The sequence below is a fragment of the Leuciscus leuciscus genome (genome assembly GCF_965113295.1).
Source record: "Leuciscus leuciscus genome assembly, chromosome: 4".
Classification (NCBI taxonomy): Eukaryota; Metazoa; Chordata; class Actinopteri; order Cypriniformes; family Leuciscidae; genus Leuciscus; species Leuciscus leuciscus.
The window spans coordinates 34,023,238-34,049,246 of NC_138728.1; the positions used below are offsets into that span (position 1 = coordinate 34,023,238).

Here is a 26,009-nt window from a genome sequence, read left to right on the forward strand (position 1 = left end):
ATTTGTAAAGGACAGAAAAACTTGTTCACGTTCATTCCTCTAGCTGTCCTACACTTTATCTATAATTTCTTTCACACACAACTCTATGCTGAAAGAGTCAATAATATAATGATACAGATGTTTGAAGTGGACTTACCGATTTCTGCGGACCCAAACTGCTGGCTGGCTTTTTATGAGTGGATTCTGCTGATGCTTGATTTAAAGGCTTGAGAAATATGAGACCACAATCACATGGTAACTAATCAGAATGAGAGTAAAAGATGATCATGAATTACTGATCAATCTTCTGAGCATTTAATAGTACCTTGACTTGCCATGGCCAATCTGAGCCTCCATAATTGTAAGTGATTTCCTCCCCTGGTAGAAAGTCTCGTACAGCAAAGAGACACAGGTGAGGTTTTCTGCTTGCTCACTTCAACGGTTATCATTTTGCAAGAAGGATTTCTGGTCTCATCATTTACAAGTCTTCCCAAGGATTCTTTGTTAGATGCATCCATGCTATAAAGACATAAAATTAGCACTCAATACTTGTAATATTATATGCTAGACATGTATAGTTATTTTCATAAGTGGTTCGGAACCCCAGTCCTGGGAACCCACCACTCTGCATATGCTGTATGTCTCGTGTTTTAATCCACCTGATTCAGATGAGGATTTCATCATCAGAACATGGCTCTATGAACTCAATGTGTCAGGTGAAGGAGACATACAGAATCTGCAGAGAGGAGGGTCTAAGAACCACTGATCTATATGATAATGTACTGCAACATCCTTTCAGCTCTCAGATAAAGGCATCTAAAATTAACCATTTTGTTCTCTTTAGGGAATACAGGGAAAACAAATATTGATGACTTAAGGAAACTGCACTCAGTACTCTTTATGTCAGTTCATGGTGAATTTTAAGTATTAGGGTGTATTCACACCTGGCATGTTTGTTTTGACTGTTAGTGCGGTTCATTTGAATAAGTGTGAATGCTGCCATCTCAAACCTGGTGCCAGCAAACAAGTGGACCGAGATGCTGAAAAAATGGGTCTCAGTTGGCTTCCAAGCAAACTCTGGTGCGTTTCGAAAGAAATATGAGCGTAACATGGACCAGAGACATGTAAACGAACCAAAAACAGGAAGATGTGACCCTAAAAAGGACAGACTGGTCAAGCATAACCGGTTTGACAATAGAAATGCCAATCTGAACACTAAGCGGACCCGGACCAAACGAACCAAGCGAACAGAACTACAGGCATGAACACACCCTAAGTATTTTACAGTTCCAGATATTTTAGCATCCCTACTACATCAATCCAACAGTTCTGTCTAAAAGTTATTGGCTGGCTAGCCGGCTCAGCCAAAACCTAAATGGCTGCTGCAGCCGCCAAACTTTTCATAGCTGCAAATGGCTGAAGCTGCCACTTCATGTCTACAGATGTCTCTGTTATTCCTATTTACTAGATCTCAATATTTCCAAGCAATGCATGGCTTACACTATATTTCTACAAAATGCAATACAATGTAATAAAGAAAACACCAGATTTTACATTCACAACGTATGTACATATTTATTTTGTAGTCTGTTTGCTACTAAACATTTTCAAATAGCGACGGCAGAGATCGCGGAGAAGTATGTTGATTAAGAACGCAAACTTTTGTTGAATTTAGGAGAAATCTACAGACGTGAACAGACAAAGTGTAGTAAAATAAAGACCTAAATGTGTATTTCTGACTTTTTTTTCACCACAAGTCTGAAAGAAGACATGTTATTGAAGACAAATATCCAAAAATCTCAAAATTGACCAGTAAAAAAAAAAACGATGTTTTTGCCTGCCTTGTCTCGCCTTAATATAAACACACACTGTTATCAGTATTATTTTGGACAAAGTTTTGCACATTTCACTTCAATGTACACTGAAGCATGCGTCGTGAATTAGCAATGTGGAAACGGTGGTTTGTTACTGCAGTAATATCACGTTCAATCTTTGATTCAGGTGTTTGTGCAACCGTGCCCTGAAGATTTAACAAAAGTCTGGGTAGGCCTAAGTAAAAAAAAAAAAGTAAGTAGGAATTAGGAAAGTATGTGAGAAGTGAGATCAAAATGACCTTGCTTGCTTCTTTCCGCCATTTCACCTCAGTGCGAGAAAAAAATGCATCGCTTCTTCTGTACGGAAAACGAGCAATTTTAATTGGTCGTCAATTCACTGTGAGTCTGTGTATCGTAACGAGCACAAGACTGTGCTGTTATGAATCCAGTGGGAAAATAGATCTTGTGTATTGTTTATATATTTCGTGTGTGTATGTCTCTATGTGATAGAATTATTATTTGATGCAAATAATTCTAGCCGGCTCAGCCAAACTTTATCAGATGGCGGCTCAATTTGGCTTACGAAATTATTGGCTGGCGGCGGCTGAAATTCTAAATGGCGCAAATGGCGGCGGCTTCGGGGTCTTATCTGTCCCTTTCCTGCTTCAAACTCGTTCCTACAGCATTAATAAACTCCTATGTAAGTTACTGTACGTGCTAAGTCTCGGTGATGCGGGAAGGGGCAGCAACGCGATCTTCACACACACCAGAGCCGTTCTGACACACACACTGATGCAAGAGCAAACTTGCAAGGATTAAAGTTTAAAAACATGCTCAAATAAATCGTGAGGGCTCCAGCTAGTCAGGGCAAATTAGTCTATTTTTATTTAAATACTAATTAATGGAAATTTATCTATAATTTAATGTTGATTATCTGTCAATTCATTCATTTAATCATGATTGTTTTTGCCTCCGACATCTTTGTCTATGACGTATTGGGATCTGATTGGTCAGATCATCAAGTCCCGCTCATAGTGGCTTCCTGCGCCCTGATTGGTCAAAATCCCCGAAGTGTGTATCTTTTCCGGAAGTGCAGTACTCCTAGAGGGCGCTGTGTTATACACACTTTAGTGGGGGGGATACACACTTCAGGTACACAAATCACTTAAAAGTGATTTTTTTGGGACAAGTGAGATTTTAAGCCTGGGCACCATTTTATAGCGTGCTGTCATTATAGTCAAACAAATGAGGACATACAAAATGTCCAAAATGTTTGAGGTGGTCCTCAGTTTACTGGTGTGTATCCTGGTGAATGTACCCAAAAGGGACATAAGCAAGTACACAGACAGACAGACAGACAGACAGACAGACAGACAGACAGACAGACACACACACACACACACACACACACACACACACACACACACACACACACACACACACACACACACACACACACACTATTCAAATATTCAACTGAGCAATAGCCCTCAATCTCCTTATCTGAATAAAATCCACGCAGGACTCCCCTTCTGCCATCACCTACATACCCAGCTAAATGCTCTTCAGTTTAGGACCTAATTTAGATCAAATACAGAACAAAGAATATTGAATAATTTTGAAGAATGGCATTAATATAGTACAGAGAAAATATATATTTTAAACATTATAGGAAGATGTTAGACAAATATATGCTGCATAAACTTAACTTTAAATATTTGTAAAAAGTAGGCTACTGTAAGTAAAAATGTATAGAAAAAATTAATTGACAGGAGAAAAATAAATGTACAGAATAATTTTTTTGTTTAATTTACAAATTATAACTTGCATAAAACTAATGTATACAATTGTTTAATTAGTTTTTTTTTTAATTCACATAACCAAAAGTTTATTTCTCTACCAATTTGTCAAGAAGAGAAAACAATCTGTCCATTCTCTCCTGTAATCTCCTCTCCTCTGTCTATCAATGAAACTTCATGTCCTCCAAATATGATGTCATATTGCTCATGCTCTGCCCATGACCACTGATGGACTGTCCTGTATTAGCATATTTCCTCCCTCAGCCATCTGTACACTTGTCCACCAAGGCAGCACTTTACGTGTCTTAGGCCCTGTCCACACGGAGACGCGTTTCGCTGTATACGTATACATTTTTTATCGTATTGGTGTTTCGTCCACACGGATCCGGCGTTTTCGGAGACTGAAACCGCTATTTTTTGAAACCGGGTCCCAAGGTGGATAAATCTGAAAACGCCGCCCTTGCGTTTTCGTGTGTACGGCCAATCCGTATATTTTGCGAAACGATGATGTCATCACACCAAGTGTCAACTAGTCAGACACCGTTAAGTCACAGCAACTACATTTATGGTTTTTCATATTGTTCAACAAAGTTCTTGATTAAAAAAGAAAAAAATAAGCTACTGTGCCTAATATTATTGTTGTATACAGCGCGCAAGGTTTATGCGCGAGCTCCAAGTCTTCTTCTCCGTTTTTAGTGTATGTCTGAGGCAGAATTACAGCGCCACATACTGGTCTGGCATGTATACTACATCGTTTTGAGTCGGTTTCAGTGGTTTCGTGTGGACGCAGATATTTCTTGAGACGACGCCGTGTTTACGGAATTTTTTTTTTGAACGGGGAAAAAAGATATCGGATAGGGAAAGCTCTGGCTTCGTGTGGATGTGGCATTAGTCACACAAATCAGCTATTAATATACTATCACGTTGGTTTGGGTTTTGTTTGTATTCATGTCTTTTATTTTGAAATTCCTGAATTCTTGTCATGTGACTTCCTTGCCCTCATGTGATCATGATTTGTGCTTCCCTTGTCTTATGTGTCATGTTCTGACTGGTTGATGGTCTTGATTGTTCACAGGTGTTTCTTGTTAGTCATTAGTCTTATATAACTAGCCCTCATGTTTCCATTGTATCTTGTCTAGCTTTGTTCATGTAACATGCTGTTGGTGAGTTTGTGTTTAGCGAAGTGTAGCCAAGCCAAGCCTAGCCTTTGTTTGTGTATCTGTTCACTTTTGGATTTAATAAAACTGCACTAGGGTTCATCTAACTTGCCTTTAGTGGACTGTTATATATACACCTCAACATTTTTATTTAGTAGCTTTTTAATCACAGATCTAACATTAAATCTTGTTTGGATGTTACAGGGACCGATAAACACATGCCGTTTTATCTAGAGGAGAGTGGCGCATGAAGCACTCTTCACCAGAAAGAGGAATGCTGCAATCAAAGCTTTTGAGTAAATATAGAAAATAATTATTAAAAATATTTATATTAGTTGTCATTAACTACTGTTATTAAAGCAGTTTTTGGCTCTTGATTTCTGATCACTTGTTGCAGAGCTTTTGTGGTGGAGCGAAACCTAAAAGGCAAAATAACAGCCACAAAACCTTAAATAGAGATATAAAGTATAATGATTTTGTTACTACTAATGCAACAGTTAATGAACATTTCAATTGCGTAATTAAATGACTGATTTTGTATTCTGTTTGAACATTTCTGCAGGATCTGAAATGTCCACCGCAGAATCCTGGAAGTGGTGCAGTGCCGTGGATGAGGCAATTGGGGGCAGACCTGCCATTAGTCCACTGGCCCTCGTTGCCTCATATGGGCCGGATGTTCCTGTGGCCTCTTCATCCTCAGTGAGGCCCGAACCAAGGAGGGTTCCCAAGAGACCAAAAGACCTGGAGGACTTGATCAGGGAGATGGAGGAGAGGGAAGTGGAGAGAGAGCGGAAAGCAGCTGAGAGGGAGGAGAGACGATGGAGAGAAATGGAGAAGGAAGACAGAAGAGAACGAGAGAGACAAGCGAACGAGGAAAGACGAGCAAGAGAAGCAAGGGAAAGTGAAGACCGATGGGGCCGGGAGGCAAGTGACAAAGAGGAAAAGAGAGAGGGAGACAAAAGAAAAGGATGAGCGATTCCTTTCCCTTCTTGAAATTCTGGCAAAAAATTAATTAAAACCCCTCCATTAGTCCACCTAGCCTTATTGCCTCATCTGACCCAGATGTTGCTGTGGCCTCTTCATCCTCTTCATCCTCAGTGAGTCCAGAACCAAAGAGAACAGGGAGCAAAAGGAAACCATTTGAGGACCTAATCCGGGAGATGGAGGCTGAGAGAAACAACTTAGAGGGAGGGAGAGACGATGGCAGGAAAAGGAGAAATGAAGAGAGAGACAAGAGCGTGAAGACAGATGGGAATGAGAAGCCAAAGAAAGACATCAGGAAGCAACAGAGAGAGAAGAAAATTATTAAAAATATATTTTTTTTAAATGGATGTTGTCAGAACATTGTTGTTGTAAAATATCAAACACTTAAAATATAACACGTTTATTATTTTGTATTATCTGACTACTAAATGTTTATAGAGCATAAACGGCTTTGGGAAGCTTAGGTCCAGAGTTTCAATTGTTCAAGAGTTTCAACCACACCTGTGAAATTTCAAAGTAATCGTAAAACAACGGTTGCGCAGCATGCATGTGCATTAACTTGATTATTTGATTAATCGATATGTTTTTTTAGATTAAATTATTATCTGCAATTCATCGTAAAACAACTTGATGACATTGTTCAGGTGTGTTTGATTATGACAGGACCATTGAGTACCCCTGGCTCAGAAACTACACAACCCCCGATAAAAGAAAATGTATGCATTTGAGGAAAGAATATTTCTTGACAATCTGTGCCTGATAAACTTACAAAATAGTTTAGGAAAAAAACTAACTACAACAAATCTATAATAAAATAATACAATGCAGTGCTTTGGCCGAAAATATTAACTCGTTTAATGCTCTTGGAGAGCGGGAACACAAATGTTCGGAGCAGAAACAGCACCCAGATTGTCCCGCACATGTTCTCCTGATCTTGTTTCGTGGTTCTAGGCTTCAGATGGGGCATCATCATGATTCACCCCAACCTCTGGCTCAACGATGGCACAGGAGTGTTTGCTGTTAAAGTGAGCCAGTACTGGGTTCTGTACAATTGTAATTACAATCATAACACCTTAGTTATTGTCCTTTGTGTTAATGTGTTTATGACATGTACACATACACTCAGTGTGTGTCACAAAGACAATAATTTAAATAAAAAACTAATTGTGTGGGTAACACGCAGATCACAACTTTATTTTGCTGCTGTGCCAATGTGGCTATACAAAACTCACAACTGATGCAGATGAATACACAACTCACATTTTAATTTTGTTTGCACTCCTCAGCATGTAAAGCCAACATTTGCAGTGGGATGGTAGTATTATGGCTGACATGGGGCACCTTTGGCATTAAACATATTTGGAAACTCACTGTCTAAGAAAATGCAAGTAAATAATGCCACTTCATACTTTTGAAAGCTGTTGAGTACCGAGAATGAGTGGTATTACACTAGAATTCGAAGGTTATAATGTCAAAAATGTACAAAACTTTAAATAATGTGTTATAATTCTACCTCTTTAAAGCCTGGTTCACTGGTGTTGCTAGTGGGAGTAATGGGAGTAATGGTGCTGATAGAGGCTCGTGGAGGCCTGACAGGTGTAGAGAGGAGGTGTTGGGAGTAATGGTGCTGATACGGGGGTGTATTTACTGTATATAGAAACGGAGGTGTTGTGAGTGTGCCCTTCTGTCAACTCCCCAGAGATGGCTGTTACTAGAGCCTGAGCCATACTCTCTGCAGTGTTCTATAAAAGACTAAGTGTATATAAATGATACATGTAATTAACAATTTAACACAGAAATATGCCACAATGCACTTCTGTAAACTTTTAACTTAAGCCAAGTTTTAAAAAAATGTGTTAAGGTCTAAAATTCTTATAGTTAGTCAAATCAGTTTTCTCCTCTTGCTCTTACAACAGTTCACATATAGGCCTATTGGTCGAAAATTCGCTATACTGTATAAAATTCTAAACAATTCTAAAAAAACAACAACCCGTAACGTTAATAAAATACGGCACTATCTTGTACTTACAGCAGTAACAGTTAACGCTGTGTAGCCTATCGACAATCGACTCCGATTGGGGGCGTGAGCCACGTGACTACTCTATAATATTTACCGTGTAAATAAAGTAATCAAAAAAGACAAAAGATAATTCATACAATGGTCAAAACGAGCCTAATACAAATTAAAACTTAAAACTCGAAAAAGAAATCCTTTTTGCATGCGGAAATTATGACACTTTTGAGACACCTGGATCTCACGTCTCCATCCTTGGTCAGAAGGATGGTGGAAAATTTCAACTGGGCTGAAGAGTGACTGGCTGCGTCCTTCTAAGGACCCAGCCTACCCAGCCTTCCCAGCCGTAGAAGGACGCTCCGAGTCTAGCCTTCATAGGATTGTAATTGCCACCAGGTTTTCCCCATTATGCTGTCGCCAAGCAACGCTGCGATAGGAGAGCTGCCATCATACGCGGCATCAATTAAAAATAAAAATGGAGCAAGACTACATAATTTTATTTTTCTTATTTTATGTTTTACTGGAGGAGATGGTGGGGATGTTTCATCCCAGGCGGCGCCGCCGGGTGATGTATCTCTGGCTTTGTCAAGACCGTGGCCAGGTAAAGTAAACTGGTTTGCTGCATCCCAATTCAGAAGTTGCGTCCTTAATTGCTGGAGTACACAAGTTGAGACTGTACTTGAGTCATGTTATGATAGGCTACTTATGAAAATACAAAATACACATAAAGCTGTTCAAATGTTTAGTTATAGGCTAAGTTACCTTACGAAGATGCGATTTTTATGTAGTTTTATTCTCTTGATCATGGTGATCTTATTCAGGCATGTTTCCAGCGTGCTTTGTTTTAACGCAGTCGAAGCATAAAACACAAAACAATAAATAAACACAGTGAAATATACTTCTTAAATAAATACAGTGAAATATACCTCTTTAATATATATAGGTAGGCTACTCCCGCTCGCCTTCGGATGCAGCCTTTTATATGGCATGATGCATCTGTATAGCAACATTTCCTTAAAATTGTGCTCGTTTCATTTTCAAAATAACCTGTGGTTGACTGTAAGCAAGTACATTCGTTAAGTATTCACATACAAATGTGAAGTAATGAGGTTTTTTTCTCTTTCACAGGACAGCAACACTACAAAACCATGGTATTTTACAATATGATAACTGGTTCTATAGTAAACTATTCAACAGTAAATTAAAATATAACTACCTTCAACATATTCAGAATTAAAATGCAATATACACATAGCCAAGCAGTTACAAGGTGATAGGTAATATGAATGCAACAAAATATCTAAAAACCCTGACAAACAGTTTTTTTATGCAGAATACTTAACTGTTCTTTTACTCTTCATATCTTAAGTAAATTAAATACAAGTATGCAAGATAACACTTGTACATAAGTAAGGTTTTAAATATAACTACTAAAATTTCCCCAATGTGCCATTAATACTTACTAAAAGTATTTTAAGTATCACTATATCTTCCAACAATTACTTTGTCACAACTTTAAACCATCTCTCTTTGTTTGTTTCCCTAAATCAGACCACACCCCTGTACTGCAGGATAAACCTGAGTGTGCCAGTGCTGGATGGGTTTTTTAATGACCGTGACACACGACCTGATTTTCGGCTGAGCAGGGAGGCCCTGAGAGTGCTGCTGGACCTGTTGAGAAGTGACCGGCAACACGGATGGGGTTCCACAATAGAGACCCTGGTATTTCTTTTCTGGCTGGCGTGTGGTACATCCTATAGGGTCGTCTCCAGAGCATTTGATATGCCTCGTTCCACTGTCCACCGCATTGTCCACCGGGTCGCTGAGGAGGTGGTTGCCATCCGCCACCAGGTCATTCGGTTCCCCAACACCCCAGAAGACCTGGAGGCAGTTTGCCGTGGCTTTGCAGGGCTGGCCAGACACAGAGCTTTCTTGAAAGCTGCTGGAGCAATCGACGGCTGCCATGTCCGCATCAAGCCTCCAAGCGGCCCTGATGGTCAAGCTACAGGAACAGGAAACTGTTCCCTTCCATCATCCTGCAGGCTGTTTGTGACCATCAGGGCCGCTTCATTGACACCTACGTGGGCTGGCCGGGGTCAGTGCATGACGCACGGGTGCTCCGGTACAGCCCACTGTACAGGAGGTCAATGTACCCTCCTCCAGGGCACTTCATCCTCGCAGACGGAGGGTACCCATGTCTCCAACACCCACTCCCCCTCATCACTCCCTACAAGAGGCCAGTACGAGGTGTGGGAGCCCAGCGCTTTAATCTCCATCATTCCAGGGCACGCTCCATTATAGAGCGTGCTTTTGGGATGATGAAGACCAGGTTCCAATCCATCTTCCTGAAAGCGCTGGAGGTGCACCACACCTTTGTACCTCATGTAAGTTAAATGAAAAATACATTTGCAAAAAACATAATTAACTTCTTTCTTCCAGACCATATCATTTTTTTTTTTTTTCAGGTCATCACAGCCTGTGCCATCCTCCACAACATCTGCCTTGGGGTTGGTGACATCATGGCCCCGGAGGATGAGCATGAGGAGGATGATGCGGAGGATGAGGGGGAGCATGTTTTGGAGATGGTCAGTGGGGCTCCCTGGAGAGGTGTGTGCCCTGGAGGAGGTTCCCATTGACCATGATTACTGGTAACAGTCAAGTCAGAGAACTTTAAAGCTATAATGGCCAAAACCAAACATTTATTTCCATAGAATGGGTTTACTTGTTGAAATTTTTGATGCTTTGATTTGAGGATGAGAATTTATTTTATTCTTCCCTCTTTTTGAAATGATTCAGTGAGATGGCAGCCGTCGATTGAGTCAGCCCTGCAAACCTGTTGTTAGACAATGCAGTGGACAGTGGAAATTATGCAGTCAAACACTCTGGAGACCATCCTAGATGATGATGTCCCACCCACCGGCAGAGAGGCTTTACCAGCGTCTCTATTGTGGAGCCCACCGGGGTCCAGCGGCACCACCAGGGTCTCCCTGCTCAGCTGAAATCTTAATTTATGTACTGTTCATTTAAATTATGTTGTCAGATGATATTTAAGTTATGTTGTAAATGGTTATTTATTATTTATAAAACGTTATTTATCTATATAATTATTTATTTTTTCCAAATGTTATTATTGTATAAAATATTGCCTGTCAAACCTGTCATTAAAAAAAATAAGCAATGTCAAGAACGGTTCCTTTTTATTTCATATCCCAACACATCAAGTTACTTAAATAAACAATGCACAGAAATGGAACAAAAGTAATGTTTATTATTCATTTTAAATAAACTGTACACAAGTTTGGAAAAAAATACATAATTTAATATAACTTAGATTACAAAAATAAACTGTACAAAACTTAAGTTTCCTCTTTCCATTTAATTTAAATTAAAAATCCTCATTTATATCTACATACAAAAAATAAAAAATAAACTATTTCTCCACCATGCGCTCAAGAAGCGCAAACAGCCTGTCCATCCTCTCCCTGCTCTCTCGAGCTCTCCTCTCCTCTGCCTCCCTTTGCAGAGCCATGTCCCCTCTAATGAGGTCCAGCATCTCCTCCTCATAGTCCCGCTTTCTCCGTGCTCGTGGTGGTGGTGCGGGTGCTGCTGCTGGTGCAGGTGCTTCTGCTGGTGCTACGGGTGCTGGTGCTGGCTCCTCCTCACTGTGGCCACCCACTGCTGAACTTGGCCCTGGTGTGTCCTCACGGATTGAGGCGATAAGGACAGGGGATTGGTAGAATGCCTCTGCCCCAACTGTCACAATATCACTCAAGGGAGACAGGAATACCAAAAGAACTAAAACTTTATTTATACACTAAAGTAAATCCAGAACAAGGTAGATGCAAAGGAACAAATCAGGATACTCTTAAAACTCATAACGGAATAAACTCAGGATAGTCTTGAACTCAGGATATACAGTTCACAGTCACAGATTCACTTGAAGCTTGATTCGACTCACGGACGCTTGAAGCTAGATTAGAATAAACTCAGGATAGTCTTGAACTCAGGATATACAGTTCAGTCACAGATTCACTTGAAGCTTGATTCGACTCACGAACGCTTGAAGCTAGATTAGAATAAACTCAGGATAGTCTTGAACTCAGGATATACAGTTCACAGTCACAGATACACTCGCAGATAGTTTGTGTGACCTCACTCACAGAAACACATGAAGTCCTCTCTCGGACGATCCTTCGAATATCACTCACAGAAACACATGAAGTCCTCTCTCGGACGATCCTTCGAATATCACTCACAGAAACACATGAAGTCCTCTCTCGGACGATCCTTCGAATATCACTCACAGAAACACAGGAAATCCTCTCTCAGATGATCCTTAGAATATCACTCATAGATGCACTGGAATCCTCTCGAGTGGGGAACACTGAGCCACTTGCCGAGGACCTCTGGAGCCAGTACTTCAAATATCAAAGGTAACCGGGAAACAGAACAAGACGTGATGTTTAGTAACCGGGAAACAGAACAAGACGTGATGTTTAATACCCGGCACATAAGGAGTGAGACCAAACCGCTTATAAAGGCTGGGGATGAAGTGATAATGACGTGATGGAGTTCAGCTGCGGTGATGAGGGAAATTATTGCAGGTGTGGTGAGGATCCAGGGGGTTGCTGGGAAATGTAGTGTGAGGGACCGTGACTGGAGCGGGGAAAACCGTGACATTACTCCCCCCTCCCCGAAGGCGCGTCCTCGCGCCTAATAACATCGATGGGGAGGGGGGGTGGGCGTCCTGGAGTTCTGTCCGGGGGAACAGGGAACCAGGGACCAAGGACCAGGGACTCCAGGATGGTTCCAATGGCCAGAGTAGAGCCGGCCCGAGTGGTCGACCACGGAGGAGCAGGCAGAAGTGTCGACCACTCGGTCAGAGCAGGCATGAGGACGGCCGACCATGGCGGAACAGGCAGTATGGTGGTCAGCCACGGCGGAGTTGGCAGGGTGGAAGTTGGCCACGGCGGAGCAGGTGGTATGGCAGACCGTGGCCAAGCCTCAGTAGCCATCCCTTTACTCCCCTCCCAAAAAATGTCAGAGCTGGCTTTGGGGAGCACCGGGAAGGGTGGAGCCATCGGCGAGGGAGACTCTGGGCTGGGCAGAACTGGCGGCGAAGGAAACTCTAGGCTGGATGGAACCAGTGGCGAAGAGGGCTCTGAGCTGGATGGGACCAGCGGGGAAGAGGGCTCTGAGCTGGGCAGCGTTGAGGGCTCTGAGCTGGGCAGCGTTGAGGGCTCTGAGCTGGGCAGCGTTGAGGGCTCTGAGCTGGGCAGCGTTGAGGGCTCTGAGCTGGGCAGCGTTGAGGGCTCTGACTCGTGCTTGAAGACTGGCTCTGGCTCGGCGGACACGACGCTCTCAGTCTCAGGCTCGGCTGGACTGGCGCGAAGTGCAGGCTCGGTTGGACTGGCGTGAAGTGTAGGCTCGGCTGGACTGGCGTGAAGTGCAGGCTCGGCTGGACTGGCGATGTGCTCTGGTTCGGCTGGGCAGACGACTGGCTCTGGTTTGACTGGGCAGACGACAGGCTCTGGCTCGACTGGGCAGACTACTGGCTCTGGTTCGACTGGGCAGACGACTGGTTCTGGTTCGACTGGGCAGATGACAGGCTCTGGTTCATCGGGGCAGATGAATTGAGCTGGCTCATCTGAGCAGATGAATTGAGCTGGCTCATCTGGGCAGAGGATTTCTTTAGTAGGTACTAGACTCGGAACTTGACTTAAATCAGACTTGACTGGGCTAGTGGGATATGGAGCATACCGGCGAGTTCCCCGGACGGACATCAAAGGGGGGTCGATCAACTTGGATGCCAGATCGGCACTGTTAGAAACAAGCTTGCGTGCTTTGGGCCAGACGATCCCCGCAACCGATCCAAGGCGGATACTGAGCTCCTGCTTGGTGGGTTTGACTGGTTTGACGAGATGAGTGGTTTTGGTGGGAAACGCACACTCGGGGGAAAAGCTGTCCCAGCAGACAGATATCGCCTCCCTCCAGCCTAGCCCTGAAAGGTCAGGGAGCGGTCGTGGGTCAACGTACTGGGCCCCGATCCGGTAACAGGCTATGATGGTTTGATCGCTCAGACCACAGTCAACCAGCAGAGAACAAAATCCCATCGTGAACTCTAACAGATCGCGGCTGTCCTGAGCCAGCCCCGCGATCAGGTTCCAACACATCCTGAGCACTGAAGCTGGATCTTACTACGTGTGTGGCCGGGTATTCTGTCACAATATCACTCAAGGGAGACAGGAATACCAAAAGAACTAAAACTTTATTTATACACTAAAGTAAATCCAGAACAAGGTAGATGCAAAGGAACAAATCAGGATACTCTTAAAACTCATAACGGAATAAACTCAGGATAGTCTTGAACTCAGGATATACAGTTCACAGTCACAGATTCACTTGAAGCTTGATTCGACTCACGGACGCTTGAAGCTAGATTAGAATAAACTCAGGATAGTCTTGAACTCAGGATATACAGTTCAGTCACAGATTCACTTGAAGCTTGATTCGACTCACGAACGCTTGAAGCTAGATTAGAATAAACTCAGGATAGTCTTGAACTCAGGATATACAGTTCACAGTCACAGATACACTCGCAGATAGTTTGTGTGACCTCACTCACAGAAACACATGAAGTCCTCTCTCGGACGATCCTTCGAATATCACTCACAGAAACACATGAAGTCCTCTCTCGGACGATCCTTCGAATATCACTCACAGAAACACATGAAGTCCTCTCTCGGACGATCCTTCGAATATCACTCACAGAAACACAGGAAATCCTCTCTCAGATGATCCTTAGAATATCACTCATAGATGCACTGGAATCCTCTCGAGTGGGGAACACTGAGCCACTTGCCGAGGACCTCTGGAGCCAGTACTTCAAATATCAAAGGTAACCGGGAAACAGAACAAGACGTGATGTTTAGTAACCGGGAAACAGAACAAGACGTGATGTTTAATACCCGGCACATAAGGAGTGAGACCAAACCGCTTATAAAGGCTGGGGATGAAGTGATAATGATGTGATGGAGTTCAGCTGCGGTGATGAGGGAAATGATTGCAGGTGTGGTGAGGATCCAGGGGGTTTCTGGGAAATGTAGTGTGAGGGACCGTGACTGGAGCGGGGAAAACCGTGACACCAACACCTCATCCATGAGGACAAACCAGGGCCACGTTTCAGCAGTGGGTTTCCCACCCACTCCCTCTCCTGTCCCAGGACACTTGCAATCTTAAGGCAGAACAAATAAACCATGGCTTGTTAACAACAACAGCACAATATATTTCAGAAAAGATGTGTGTATTAACTTTCTTACTTTGTATTTTGTTTTAAGTTGTCCCATTTTTTTTTTTGCCTGCATGGGGGTTACCTTCACCACAAGTGAGACAGATTACTGCAAATTTTACAAGTAGGTGTTGTCTTACCTCCAAGCCACGCTGGCGGAGTTTTTCACCCCGGTGAATAAATGGTTGTTTTCAGACCGCAGTTTAATAAACTGAGCGGTCTGCTCCTTGCTCCCTGAAAATTATTAAAGCAATTAGCACAAGTTTTGCGTCTAACCACCTGACAAATAAAGCCACCCAATGGTAACAAATGAGTTAAGATGAAGTTTATAAGAAATAAAAACTTGTGGCTTTTGACTGTGGTTTCGCTAGCTATTTAAGTAAATGAAAACATAATACTTACATTTAAAAGTGAATTTTCCCTCACCGGCCGAACTCGAGGACGCCATTTTTTCAAATGAAAATGCTTTCGTCACCGGCGCGCAATGACTTATGGGGTAGGATAGGCCACTAAGGATCCGTTTTTGTATCCTTCCTTTCACGGGGAAAGAAGGGTGCATTTGGCGTCGCTTTTAGCCTTCGTCGCGGCGCGATGACGCAACCGTCCTTCGAATACGGCCTTCGAAAGGATGCATAACTGAATTGGGACAGCCTTCATCGAGCCGCGGTGACGCAATCGGCCTTCAAATGCGACCTTCCAAGGATGCAGCCTTTGAATTGGGACGTCCTTCGTCGCGCCGCTGTGACGTTTCGTCTCACCGCGGTGACGCAATCGGCCTTCAAATATGGCCATCCGGTCTTCAAATACGGCCTTCGAAGGACGCAGCCTTCACTTTGGGACACAGCTACCGTTCACAGTTTGTGAAAAGAAAATACAACTAAAATTTTCAAATATTTATTTAAAAAGAGTTATTTATTTCTCTCACATTTAATTTGTTATTTTTGCAATTTTGTAATATAATAAAATATTGAACTGTTTTGATCTGTTTGCTATTTGCAATGGTTACTAATTTTCATTGTGATTTATTTTGAATAAATCCAGTTAAGGTCAGTTAAACCCACAAACATCGTATTAATTATTGATTATAGTATATGGAACCTGCGACCAAAAAAAAAAAAAAAAGTATTGTCCCCGTTTTTTGATTCATAGGTAATAACCAGTGAGATTTCTATGACATTATAGTAGTGCTTCAAGTCAATGTAAAAATCAAACCTATGAGCTTAGGAGAGTTGAATCTGGAGTAAGAATCCACTTCATTCTGCTAAGGCTGATCTAGATGATTCAGTGGATATAGGAGGGGAAGACTTCAATGAAAAAATATATTATTCATCAAGTACTCCTACTTTGAAATATTGTAGACACAGTGAGGTTAAATGTTTCTTAAAATGTCCATTACCCTTGCAGAACTACCCAGCAAACATGCCAGTGTGGGCCCACTGTGGGTAAGTGTGGGCAAGGGCAAACCCTTTGGGGCCCACAGTTGGGTTAGCCCATGCAGGGCCCATAGCAGTTTTGCCCGTTTGGGCCCCCATGAAATGCACAGTGGGCTTGACCACAGAAAACCCACACGGGCCCCCAGTGGGTTACCTTGCAGAGCCCATGCAGTTTTTCACTGTTAAACCTTGAGAGTTTACTGTGGGAAACCCACCATGTTAACAGCACAGTACAGTTAAATCATTGTTTTAAGATTAGAAGCTCAAGGCTCAGGGTTAATCAATCTATTTTTAACGATCTAGTAAAATGTCATAAATTTCATTACATTTAACAGCCCATCCCATACTTAACTAAAATTGCAGTCAACAAGATAGCAAGACAAGTACTGTCTTTACCCGTTTGCTTGTAGCAGCTGTTCCCAGACTGACTGATGAAGTCAGACAGACCAGTACATTACAGTAGTTTAAACACCATTAAACCTCAATAAATCACAGCACTTATATGAATACATTCATAAAAACACTAAATCATTAAAATACTATAAATTGTATTTTGTAATACAATGAAGTAACACTTTCTGTGAAGTCTATGCTTATATAAATAAGTATACATGGAGCTATAGTTTATTATAAGTACTTCTATTCTATAAAGACTCATTAAAACCTATACTGCATTGCACAAACTGTAATAGTTACATTTATATAATTTTTTTTGTAAATAATTATGTCATGCATTTTCTTTTTCAATGCACATGCTCATAATCCATTATACACTATACTATTGATGTTTTCGCTTATTTCGGCAATGAAAAGAGTTCTAAACAAAGCACTGTTTTCGTTTCTGAATGAATCCGTGTTTTTGAACAAATCGTGTGAATCAATGATTGTAAGCAACTCAATGTATTAACTGCACATAATGTAAAAACTGCACATAATGTAAAAACTGCACATAATGTAATAAGTATTACATTATTATTGTAATAAAATGCTCATAATGTAATAATTCTCAAAATGTAATAAAATCTCAAGCTCATAATGTAATAATACATTTTCAATGTAATAAAAATGTTTCACATAATGGAATAGGTTATTGTATGAGAAATGTATTACATTATGAACACACTGTGGCAACTTATAATGTAACCACAGTTCATAAGGTAATACCAGCAGTGTTTACATTATAATAATTATCTTTCAATATAATACATTTAAGATCAAAACATAATAATAGTTTATGTAAAATAAGAAGTTTGTGAAATAAGATATTACACACATTAAAGGAAAATTGGGCTTATTAGGCTACATTGTGAACTTTTATTTTTATTAAAAAAAAATCGTACTAATTTTGTGATTGTGACATGCTCCATCATTTTGAGTTGCTTTGACCCAAAAACACATTTTGGGCCCTATTTTAACAATCTAAGCGCATGGCTCAAGTGCAGTTAGGGCGTGTTCGAATCCACTTTTGCCAGTTTAACGACGTGAAAAATGGTCGGTGCACCAGGCGCATGGTCTAAAAGGGTTGTCTTAATGAGTAATGGGTGTGTTTTGGGCTTTACATGCAATAAACCAATCAGAGTCTCATCTACCACATTCCCTTTAAATGCCAGTTGCGCTCGCGAATGGCGGATTCGCTATTTACATGGCGGAATTTGATAGTGGAAACACTGAGCGCGTCTCCAGATCGCAAATAGATCTGCTCGTGCGCAAGGTTAAAGAGAGCAAGCAGACCATCTATGGGACAAGCCGGATTCCACCATATCTTTATGTACACAATAATGATCTTTTACATTGTAATCCTTTTAGGGGTGGCACGGTACATGAAAAAACATCCGAACCGTTCGGTTCGCTTGTCTCGGTTCGGTGCGTGTGTGCGTCGCGCGGTTCGCACGGTTCGACGCATGCGCAATGTAGCCTTGTGCCCGTGCTACTGCTAATACAATGCTAAATCATAAATCAGACAAATGTAGAATAACATTACAATGTCCAGCAATCGATTTAAATAGTACACTGGGTTTACTTAGACATTTAATGAGATCAACTCCACTAGGCTATATGTTGTTTTTTTCACGTGAATAAATAGGCTACATAGATCGACTGTTCCACGTACCGGTATGTACTTTAATGGTCCAGTGGCAGAACTTGCCAAGCGTGTCAAAGGTTCTGAGTTCTAATCTGCACTCGTATATATTTTTCTTTTTCATCAAAACCGATTATGTTTATCAGCGGTTGTATATCAAGCAGGGACAGATTTGTATGAATTTTGTTTTGTGATTTCATCGGAACGAATAGAGTAGCCTAGAGTCTCCTCAACGGACTGAAGCGCGCGTCTGAGTGAAGAATGTGCGGCCGCTGCGGTGTGTGCGCGAGCCACGAGAACACTGTATCAGCGCCACTGATCGCAACGGCAACGAGCACTTTGATCACTTGATTAAAAAAAACACATTTCAGCGCTAGATTGCTTCTTATTTAACAAACGAACGAAACGAATACTTTGCTAGTTAACTGGAAATGTTTTATTTATTTGTATTGGTACATCCGTGCTGGGACATAATATCAACCCTGGCAAAAAGTGGTGACAAATAACTGTCCGACACAGCCCACGGGAAATGAGAAGCTGCGTTTTGCAAACACACCCCATTTATGAAATAAATAAATTAATAATTAGATAATTCAGCTATATATCATATGCTGAAGTAAATTTTTGGAGTGTTAAAGATTAAAAGAAAAAACAACAACAAGAACCGTACAGAACCGAAAACCGTGACCCTAAAACCGTGGGTTTTGTGAACCGTGCCACCCCTAAATCCTTTTATTTTTAATATTTGGCACGTTTGTGTGCTGCTGTGCGTCCCACACCTCTTTTTCAGACCAGCACGCCCATGGGCGCTAATGCATTTGCTATTTAAACAACGTGGCACAGAACGTGAAAATGATAACTGCGTCGGACTGAAACTAGCAAAAAAGACGACGCAAAAAACAAAACACATGCGCGTCGCACATTGCCCTTTAAGTTTTATGCATAAAAAATAAAAAGTTTCCACTCTCTAAGTATGTACTTTTTTAAAAAGAATTTTAGATATAGTCATTTAAATGGTTGTTATAAAAGACAGATATTAATATTTTTATTCATCAATGATGCATTAAATTGATGAAAGGTGACAGAGAAGACATTTATAAAGTTACAAAAGATTTCTATTCAATAAATGCTTTAATAAATGCGGTTTATTGAACTGAATAAAAAAAGTATAAATTTCTACAAAAATGTTAAGCAGCAAAACCAGTTTTCAACATTGATCAATTGTAATATTATTTCAAAATTGTTACTGTACTGTTTGATGAAATAAATACAGCCTTGGTGAGCACAAGAGACTTCTTATACAATTTTTACTTCATACTTGTTTAGTAAAACTTATGTTAGGTAATTGACTGTCACATTAGGTCAAAAATAGCCTATTGACTGCTGTCATGAATGGGGAGGCCTATGCAGTATGAGAACCCAGTAATAGCCTAGTTTATGGGAGACAAAGAAGCAAATAAAATGTATATAGTAATATTTTCCACAATAAGAAAAGAGTGAAAAAACACCCCCACGAGTTTACCATTTAAAGAATTAACATGGATTATGGCAGTTAGAAAAAAGACACTTATAGACCGTATAATTTAAATTGATAAAGTAGGCTACCTTTTTCTTTTCTTGCACCAGGTATACTGTAAGGGATCCACTGGAGACTAGTGTAAATGAGAACCCAAGTGCAGTTTATTTATAAACATAACAAGATCAGACATAAAACAAAAGCATGGCATGAACTGAACTGAAAACAAAAGCATGGGATGGCATGACTTTAGAACAAAACATGACACTTACCATACAGTGGAACAAAACTTGACAAAGACACATCTTCTTCTTGCTTTTTACGGCGGATCGCAGACAAATATGTGCATTACCGCCACCTATCTTAGAAATGGACCATTGACACTTTCCTATACTACTTTAACCTCTCAATCGACATAAATTCCCTTATTTACTCGCACATAGGCTTCATAGAATTTCATCCGGCGCTGTGTGTTCAGCTCCTCCGTCCACTCTCAGCCCCCATGACAGAAAAACAAACAAAAAAAAAACACATTTAAATACGCTTATTTAACCCAGTATTAAATTTATTATACTCCTATCTGACTTTAATAAATTTTGAATTGTAAACTTATATTATTTAATTCCTCCTTCAACTCTTTCCTTTCAACATTATATCTCCTACAGTGCATTAATACATGCTCAATTGTTTCACTAACTTCACATAAACCTGTTGGATGCTTACTTATTAAATGCAATGTACTATTCAATCTTGTATGCCCCAATCTTAATCTTGTAATCATATTCTCTTCATACCTACTCCTACCTGATATTCTTCCCTTACCCACTGTTGACTGTATTTGATGCATATGTCTACCTTGTATTTCATTATCCCAATATTGCTGCCATATTTTCAGAATATTCTTTTTAATAATTAACTTAATTTCTGACCTACTAAATAAAATCTGTATATCTACTATTTCTCGTTCTATTGCCTTTTTTGCTAATGCATCAGCCTCCTCATTACCTCTCAACCCAACATGAGCTGGAACCCACAAAAACTGTACCTCTAAACTAGCTTGTTTGATTGAATATAATTCTTGAATTATCTCTATTACCATATCCTAGTGATGTTACATATGACACTGAAGCTTCGATGCGCGTATCACATAAGCGACACAATTTCTAGTGAAGCCCCGTATCGAGGCGTGTATTGGTTTACTAGAGTCACGTGATCGATGACAAACGAAGCCTCACTTTCTGTCCAGTCACGTGCGTGTTTCGCTTCGGGTGTCAGAAGGCTCGAACTTCAGATCGTATTTAACGAGTCATTGTTGCCTCAGTCTGGTTGATATTTTCAATGATTGATATTGACATGTAATAACAGATGATCCTATCAGACAATGTCCTTATTCATTGTGTGTGTGTGTGTGTGTGTGTGTGTGTGTGTGTGTGTGTAGAAAGAGAGAGAGAGAGAGAGAGAGAGAGAGAGAGAGAGAGAGAGAGAGAGAGAGAGAGAGAGAGAGAGAGAGAAGGCCTACATTAAATTTTATTGAATCATATAAACTTATAAGCTATTATATTTTATTGTCACACTTTAATGGGAAAATGATTTTTTTTAATGAACAAATCAAACACAAACATGTAAGGCTTTTATTTGTGCACATAACATTGAAACTATGGAGTGTGTTGTGGTTGCTTCATCTGCCAGAGCTTTTAACACAGGCTTCTGGCTGCTTTATTTTAAATAAGCACCAGATGGCGCTGCTCTCTACGCTGTTCTCGACACTCTCGAAGCTTTGAATCTTTTCCCGGAACAGTCAGGGGAAAGCCTCAGAGATTCATGAGGCTTCATTTCCCCATCCCTACCATATCCTGTCTTGTTTCTGACTTCATCTCCTTCAAACTTATTAAAGCTGAACTACAATCTGAACATATTACTGCCTTGGATGACAAAGACACATGGCAAACATGAGGGCTTAAATACAAGACTAATGACAAGACAAGGGACACCTGTGAACAATGAAACAATGAACCAATGAACCAATGACAACAGGTGTGTTCGACATCGGCTGCGGCTGGATGTAACCGATCGGCGACAGTGTTGCCAGATCTCGCGAGACAAATAAGCAACCAGGCCAGTAAAAACAAGCCCAAAACAAGCGACCCCCCACCCCCCCATCCCCATCCCCATATCCCCATCCCCATCCCCATATACTGTCTATGCGCCCCCCCCCTTTGGATCCAGGAAGAGAAAAATAAATAAACTGTGTGCCGTAGGGACTGATTTTAAACTGTTGCTACAGATTGTCAATTTACATCCATGTGGACAGATTGGTTAACGTTAACTGTGCGCAGTTTTGCAAAACTGTAGCCTACACATGGTAACGTTAGAGTTTATTTATTTTTTTGTTTATTTATTATGTTTCTGTGAACATACATTATTTTTCTGTTCATTTATTATGTTCTGTGAACATACACAGGGCAATGGCATGGTTAATTAATGCGGTGCATTTTGATGTCTTTGTCACAAGTTGAGCAAATTAATTCCCCAAGGTGATCGGCTGATTTAATGGATGTGTGACAAGCTACATAGGTGGCTACCTTTAGCGCAGCTCTCGATCTGTCTTGACTCGTTGTGTTTGGAGACCGTGAACCCAATGTCCGGAAGCCTCATTGAGGAGAACGGTGCTGCATTTTTTTTTATGTTTTTCGAGGTCCGCTACATACTCTGCACAGTGCTTTTGAGTCATCCCCCACGACAGATTGAATCCATTCTTTTACTCCTTTTTCTTTCTCCCAGTACGTGTTATATTTCTTCCCGTATTTCGCTCACTTTGTCCCGGGCATTTGTTCCTCCAAAAACTCTCCTACAGTCCATTCACCATCAGTCACGACTCGCGCGTATTTTCATTTAAACGTCACTGACGTTCTCCTAACCATAAAAAAATACAGACTGCCTCTGATTGGCTAGTACTCGTTGACATCTGGGTCAGAGCCAATTAGAAGCAGGATGTGGGTGGGAAAACCCCTGCTTTCTCCTGTGTGTATGGGAAAGGGGAGGGACAGAGGGAACAGGCAAGACAAACTCCTACGTTTAACATATAGACAATATCTGCTTGACAACTTATTATGGAGCTGGGAACAAGCCCAAAATAAGCAACTACACTTTAGAAACAAGCCCAAAAAAACGCAACCCGCGACTACAAATATTTGTAAACGACTTTACAGAAAAACAAGCCCAAAGTCGCTTATAATAAGCGGACTTGGCAACACTGATCGGCGAGAGTAGCCGCGTGCAGGCGGGGAGGAGCTGCAAACGGAGATATGAAGCCGGACACGTTGTGGCTCCCGTAGTTTGCTGCAATTACGTCAGTCATGGCAGATCACGTGGCGTTTGCTTACTTTATCGCAGACGAGCTGGAAGCAATAGAAAATCCATTATTTTTGCAATACATTGAGCACAATGAGCAACGAAGGTGAGTAAAGGTTAAATGCAAAAAGTATATTTTTAAACAAATTAGAGACACATTATTAATTTAGTTTTAAAGTTACTAGACCTATACCTAGAATCTGAAAATGATATGTTGAATAAAAATACTGTATCGAAAGTCTAAAGTCTTTGCAATGTATTACTGATGTAATGGGTGGTTTTTGTAATCAATAGCTCTTGTTGCTTGCCTTTTAACAATAATTGTTATTATTTTGGTTTAAATAGAGAGAATGACTCATTCTGACAAGTAAATAATTGAGTTTTACTCAAATTTTAACACTTCTGTATAGACTAATTATTTAATTAAAATCCCTATTCAACATAAAACACTGATAATAAATGTTTGACTAACGTTACATGTGTGTTCAGTTAGGCTACATGTACTGTATAGTGAGTACAATTCCTCTTGTTCTTATATAGAATGGTTCCAAAAATAGACCATTTTGTGGAGGATGTTGTCCCTCTCTACAGTCCCTCAGAATTTAGAGGTAATTTCAGGCTTTCCAAAGAACAAGTGGAGGTTTGTACTGGACTGGTTAATATAAAATTCATTGAACTATTATAAGTGTTAGCATGTTGTCTTGATAACCTATTTTTCTACCTTTGCAGGATGTCATCACTACCCTTGGTCCTGTTTATATGAATTTACAACAGACCAAACTGCCACTCACGAACAGTGTTCTTGCCTGCCTTTGGACATTGGCGAATCAGGAGTCATATCGTGGGGTGGCAGATAGATTTAACATGTCAAAATCCACTCTTGCCAAGCATCTCCTTGAGTTTTGTTACAATATTAACACATACATGGCCCACCACATATCCTGGCCCAGAGGTCAAAGGCTGGAGATGTCAAAGTTAGGGTTTGACACAGCAGGTTTCCCCAACACTGTATGTGCAGTAGATGGGTGTCACATTCCTATAATGAGACCCCATTGTGATAATCCCCTAGCATACATGAATAGGAAACAGTTTTATTCTGTAAATTTAACTGGGTTTTGTGACAGTCAGCGGCGCTTCTGTCACATTAGTGTGGGTCACCCTGGGAGTTGGCATGATGCCAGAGCATTTCACTTCACAGAAGTTTGTCGGGTTCTTGAAGAAGATCCTCATTCACTTGTTCCACAGGGAATGCACATAATTGGGGATTCTGCCTACCCTTTGTTGCCTCAACTTATGAGGCCTTATAGAGACAATGGCCACTTGTCTGCTAGGCAAAGATATTTTAACAGAAAGCTCAATGCAGCTCGCGTGGTCATTGAGCATGCATTTGGCATTCTAAAATCTAAGTTTAGGAGGCTCCATTACCTGCAAATGAGAAGCATTTCTAATATCAGCTCAGCAGTCTCAGCCTGCTGCATTTTGCATAATCTTTGTTTAGAGCCCAGTGATCAAGTTGTTGTGGTAGATGATGGTGTTGATGATGAACCATACCCCCAGCAACCCCACAACACTAATGCATGTCATTATAGAGACCAGATTTGTGGCCAGATCTAACTTGTATGTACGTATACTTAACATACAAAACAAAAGATGAAAAGTAAAGATTTGAATGTTCAGAAATATTAAACAAATGATAAAACAAACAGATTTTGTGTTGAAATAAAGAAATTTGTTTTATTGAACAAAATTAGTTTGTCATTAGACATTGTTATTTGGGAAATACATTTTTTTTTTTTTTAAACCATAGGACATTTTGGGGAAAGGTGTAAATCAAAAGAGATAACATCTTTAGATTATAACTTTATTGGGGTTCATGTGGGTTCTGTAATAGATGCATAATTTGCTCTTGTCTTTTCCCCATTTTTTGTAGCTCCTCCACAATTGTTCCCAAGCTGGTCACCATCTTTTTTTCAAAGGACCTTCTCCGCCTCTCCTTAAGTCGCCGCCATCTCTCCAGATCTGGCCTTACCAGGGACTCAAGCACAGCAGTCCTTCTCTCTGTATGCTCTTCATAAGCCTCCAGAAATTGTAAGGGTTTTGGTCGTCTTTGCCTTCTTGTGATGTTTGCATTTTGTATGGTAGCAGTTCCTGGCTGTTCATCCATACTAGCACCTACCGGCTGGTCTTGAAGAGAAGACGTTGTGGGCCTGCTTGTGGAAGAGGTCTCTTCCAAACCCAGAGGTGTGGAGTGAATGGTGCCAGGTGGTGCAGTACCGATCCCTGATGACCCAAATAACTCATCCATTAGCTGGTGGGGGTGGATGTAAAATGAAAATGACCAATGTTTCAGTCTTGTAAGACATGACAATGTTATTTCAGAAACAAAGTAAAGCAGTCTTCAACTTACTGTATAGTACTCCCAGGTGATCTTCCCTTCCCCAGTTGCACGGCGCCTGTCTTTCACTCTCTTATAAGTAGTTAACATGTTTGCTAGTTTTTTTCGAATTTTCTCACTTGACAAGTTGTAGCCCTTTTGTGAGAATAAGTTTTGTATTTTTTTATAGAATGCCATTTTGTTCCGAAAATAAAGTTGC

At 40.8% G+C, this 26,009-nt stretch overlaps 3 protein-coding genes across 3 annotated transcripts; 2 read left to right on the plus strand and 1 right to left on the minus strand.

The window, feature by feature from the left end:
- Positions 1 to 8,251: 8,251 nt before the first annotated feature.
- LOC309496378 (uncharacterized protein) lies at positions 8,252 to 10,383 on the plus strand (the record flags this gene model as incomplete). Its single annotated transcript, XM_082166372.1, has 4 exons — positions 8,252 to 8,348; positions 9,299 to 9,712; positions 9,808 to 10,131; positions 10,213 to 10,383. Exons 1-4 carry the CDS (start codon positions 8,277 to 8,279, stop codon positions 10,381 to 10,383), a joined length of 981 nt encoding a protein of 326 aa, XP_082022498.1. The 5' UTR covers positions 8,252 to 8,276.
- A 794-nt stretch (positions 10,384 to 11,177) lies between these two features.
- Positions 11,178 to 14,680, minus strand: LOC309496380 (uncharacterized protein; the record flags this gene model as incomplete). The annotated part of the gene is made up of 3 exons (XM_082166374.1): positions 14,085 to 14,680; positions 12,531 to 14,007; positions 11,178 to 11,500 (listed from the first exon to the last, which is right to left on the minus strand). Exons 2-3 carry the CDS (start codon positions 13,918 to 13,920, stop codon positions 11,178 to 11,180), a joined length of 1,713 nt encoding a protein of 570 aa, XP_082022500.1. The 5' UTR covers positions 13,921 to 14,007; positions 14,085 to 14,680.
- A 9,276-nt stretch (positions 14,681 to 23,956) lies between these two features.
- Positions 23,957 to 25,029, plus strand: LOC309496381 (uncharacterized protein; the record flags this gene model as incomplete). The annotated part of the gene is made up of 2 exons (XM_082166375.1): positions 23,957 to 24,055; positions 24,145 to 25,029. The coding sequence occupies 2 exons, from the start codon at positions 23,957 to 23,959 to the stop codon at positions 25,027 to 25,029; spliced, it is 984 nt and encodes a 327-aa protein (XP_082022501.1).
- Between the last annotated feature and the right edge of the window lie 980 nt (positions 25,030 to 26,009).